General features: G+C 37.4%; 1 protein-coding gene across 1 annotated transcript; it reads left to right on the forward strand.

Annotated features, from left to right (window-relative positions):
- The first annotated feature begins 1,007 nt into the window (after positions 1 to 1,007).
- Positions 1,008 to 2,921, forward strand: LOC109156723 (RING-H2 finger protein ATL13-like). The gene has a single exon (XM_019304558.1). The coding sequence runs from the start codon at positions 1,440 to 1,442 to the stop codon at positions 2,919 to 2,921; it is 1,482 nt and encodes a 493-aa protein (XP_019160103.1). The 5' UTR covers positions 1,008 to 1,439.
- The last annotated feature ends 1,180 nt before the right edge of the window (positions 2,922 to 4,101 follow it).

Genomic DNA, 4,101 nt, shown 5'->3' on the forward strand with positions numbered 1-4,101 from the left:
TCCTTCATCTCAGGTAATTTAATATTAACTTTCAATATTTCAAATTTGTCTTTGTTAATTATCGCTTATATTAATATCAACAACAACAACAACAACAACAACAATAATAATAATAATAATAATAATAATAATAATAATAACTACTACTATGTAGTGTGATGACACACCTCTGTTACCATCGGTGGTGGGAGCATTGATTTTTTGGGCAAAAATAATAATAAGGGAAAATGGTTAAATAGGCCTTTGAACTTTACCAGAAAAGTCAATTAGACCCTCAAACTGTTTAAAGTTGCAATTAGGTACATAAACATGTCAATTTTGCCAGAGATGACCACACATTCTCCAGCGAAGCCTTGGTCTCCGTCGTGGATTTTTATTGTCGAATAACCGTCGGAATTTTAGTGACCTGGTATTATAGGTCACTAACAGGTAATTGGTCCTTGATGAACTAAATTGACATATTTATGTATCTAATTGTAACTTTAAAAAGTTTGAGGCCTAATTGACTTTTTAGGTAAAGTTTGATGACCTATTTGACCATTTTCTCTAATAATACTAATAATAATAAGCATTAAATTTAATATTTTAATGAAGAAATATAAATGAAAATTCATATGTATATTGGAAACTGTCCAGATTAATTATATAGTAATAGTAGATTAACCATATAATTTGTGTGAGTCTCATGGAAGCAGAACAGAAGCTCTGGAAACAGAATGTAATCAGAAACCCCTTTGTTTTTTTTGGTATGAAAAAACAAGATAAGATTTGAAAATGGGACAAAATGAGTGGGAAATGAAACAGGCCAGGCCATTTGGTTGCACTACAGAATTAGCTTCAATTCTTTACTGCTAAACCATTACTCCCTGGCCCCTGCTACCATATATTATCACCAATTCAATTTAATAATAATAAATGCATATTGAAGTTGATGCCCCAAGTAAATTAAGTCAACCAAACCAGAAAGCCATAAAACAAAATTATTTTCACAATTCCTAACACATGGATGGACACACAAATTCACTAATTATTCCCATTTCAAATCTTGAAGCTATGGGGATGCCAGATTTCATGCCAGCATCCCACAATAATGTCTTTCTGACCATTAATTTATTGCTAAATTGAATCCCACATTAACTTCCTCCACCAGCCCTCTCTTACTTTTTTTTTTCTTGAATCTTTTCAATTTTTTTTTTTTAATGTTTTGTTTCTCTCTGTAGTTTTGACTTTGCAGGTTTCTTTATGAAGTAAAAATTAAGTGAAACCACCTAGAGAGTCTTTATCACCATTGCATTTTCCTTTGCATTTATTGCTGCTACCTAGCTTCCACCTTTTGAATCCTTTCTTCTTCTCCCTTCTTGATGATTCCAGCCTAAGAAACTTTTCCCAGTTTTTTTTTCTTTGATTTCTTGAGAAATCAAGAACTGGGTATCTGCAAAATGGATGAAAAATCGTTTCTTTCACCGTTTCATCAGCCAATTTTCCTCCCTCAGCCGCTGCCACCGCCACCGCCGCGCAGCGGCGGTGGCGGGTTTAGCCTGAACAACAAGGTAAGTCCGAGTATACTTCTGATCATCATAATTCTTGCGATAATTTTCTTCATATCCGGGCTGCTCCACCTCCTGGTTAGATATCTTTTGAGGCCTTCAAGTAGAGATCCAGATGAAGTGGACAATCTGACGGCTCTCCAAGGCCAATTGCAGCAGCTTTTCCACCTCCATGATGCTGGGGTGGACCAGTCTTTCATTGACACCCTCCCAATCTTCAACTACAAAGCCATAATTGGTGTGAAAAACCAGAACCACTTTGATTGTGCGGTGTGTTTGTGTGAGTTTGAGGGGGAAGATAAGCTGAGATTGCTCCCCAAATGCAGCCATGCCTTCCATATGGAGTGTATAGACACTTGGCTTTTGTCCCACTCCACTTGCCCTCTCTGCAGGGGAAGCCTCCTCCCTGATTACTCCATGGCTAATTCCCCTATAGTCCTGGTTCTTGAATCTGGGGGTGAGAGCTCAAGGGAAATGGGGGAGGGTGGTTTGGGGAATTCACATAGTTTTGATGATGATGATTTGCAGAAATCATGTGAGATGATTCTTCAAGAGAAGGGAGAGGGAGAGGGAGAGGGGGGTAATCAAGAAAAAGTTGTGAAGGTGAAGCTTGGGAAGTTCAGGAATGTGGATTCTTGTGGGGAGGGGAGTAGTATTGGGAATGGGAATGATAGTGAGATTGATTCAAGAAGGTGTTTTTCTATGGGGTCATTTGCTTATATTATGGATGAGAAGTCATCTCTTCATGTACCCATTAGGATGAAGAAACAGTCCAGCAAGAAGAAGCCACTCACACCAGGCCACAGGGTTGCACTGTCTGAGTGTGGGGGGTGTGATTCAAGAAGAGACTTCAATGGGTTTGAAGCTTTTAGGTTTTCTGAGATTCAAACTAGTGCTACTAGTAGTAATGGGAATGAGATGATCAACAAGGTAGTTAAAGAAGGTAAAAGAGAGAGCTTTTCAGTTTCCAAGATTTGGCTCAGGGGAAATAAGGACAACAACAGGCCTAATTCCGCCGCCGCCGCCCAAGAGCGGCGTGCCGTCTCATTCCGGTTCCCGGCACACTCGGCCGTGGCGGGCACGAAGACCAAGAGCGGCGGCGGGGGTGACAGTAGTGTTTCTGAGATAACGCCGCCCTTTCAGTTCCCCGCGCACTCAGCGGCGGAGGGCGGCACGAGGACCAAGGGTAGCGGGGGCGGCGGCGGGAGTGGTGGTGCAAGTGTTTGTGAGATTGGCATTGATGGGTGTTGTGATGGGGAAAATGATGGCTCCCATATTGTGAATTCTTCACCTTCTTTTGGGAGGAGAACTTTGAGTTGGCTAATGGGAAGACAAAACAAAGTTGTGCACTCTACATTCTCATCAAATGTCTAAGATTATTCCCCATTTGTTCCCTCAAGTAATTAGAGTGAAAAGATAGATTCTCTAAGGGGAAAAAACTGCACAAGAAGTTAGAAATGTTAAGGGTGTTTAGAATACAAATTAATTTTTTTGGATATTTGTATCAAAGTAATTGTTTTCCTCAATGTTTTCTTTGTTCTTTCATCCTATTTCCTGCCTTTGCATTGGTTCTCTTTCTTTTCTCTGCTTTGGTACATTGAGGTTGAATCCCCAACCCCAAGGGCTTAATCACTCTGACTCAATGGCTCAGACAGGGCAAATAATACTGGTACGCACAAAGGATTTGTCCACTTTAGACATAATCCTCATATTGTCGCCGTCGAAATTCAAACATTGGTCTCTCATTCCAAATATGGTCTAATGAACCATTAAGCTAAGCCTTCTTTATTAGATAGAGATGTTCAACGAAAACAATTTTGTCTAATTAATTCACAACTTTATTGCACAAAATATCATTTAAATAAAAATTTATTATACTTATTTATATAAACAAAATTAAGATATATGAATTAGTCAATGTATTAAGTACAATTTATTTCCACCACACAATTTTGTTTTAATTTGATAAGAGTTGTTAGGTTGGTTGATAAATATAAGGGTGATTGTCAGAGAAGGTAGACGTTGGAATTCAAGAGGATACCAATCTAATGTTTCATACTTTCATTTCGGCTGCAAATGTGAAAGATCTTTAAAAAAAAAAAAAACAAAAAAAAAAAAAAACAAAAAACAAAAAACAAAACCTTGGAGTAGTAGGTTCAGCAATTGAAAACACATGACTTCAAAATACATGTGGTAAGCATGCTATAACTATATTTTTCTTTTCCTTAAAATTTGCTAAACTAGTTTTGTATTATCTAATATGATTAGTGACAAAACAGATCCGGATTTAGGAAGAAAGGGAGTGAGATTCAGTTTTGTACTTTTGTTTTTGTCAATGTGAACAAAGAAAATTGAATAAAATATATTAATATTCAAAAAATCTCAATGCGGTGTGTGTAAAAGATCTCCGTGTTAACAAATTAAATAATATCAATATTATCCATAAATATATTCAAATATACTAATATTGATAAATAATTAATATTTATCAAAATTTAAGCGTCAACAAATGTCCCCTCGAGACATGCTTGTACGCTACTTTAGAGCATATACC

Source organism: Ipomoea nil, unplaced genomic scaffold (genome assembly GCF_001879475.1).
Source record: "Ipomoea nil cultivar Tokyo-kokei standard unplaced genomic scaffold, Asagao_1.1 scaffold2759, whole genome shotgun sequence".
In the NCBI taxonomy this organism is placed as follows: domain Eukaryota; kingdom Viridiplantae; phylum Streptophyta; class Magnoliopsida; order Solanales; family Convolvulaceae; genus Ipomoea; species Ipomoea nil.

Excerpts from the sequence above, each read along its gene's own strand:
- LOC109156723 (XM_019304558.1), top strand. The coding sequence starts at position 1,440 with ATGGATGAAAAATCGTTTCTTTCACCGTTTCATCAGCCAATTTTCCTC.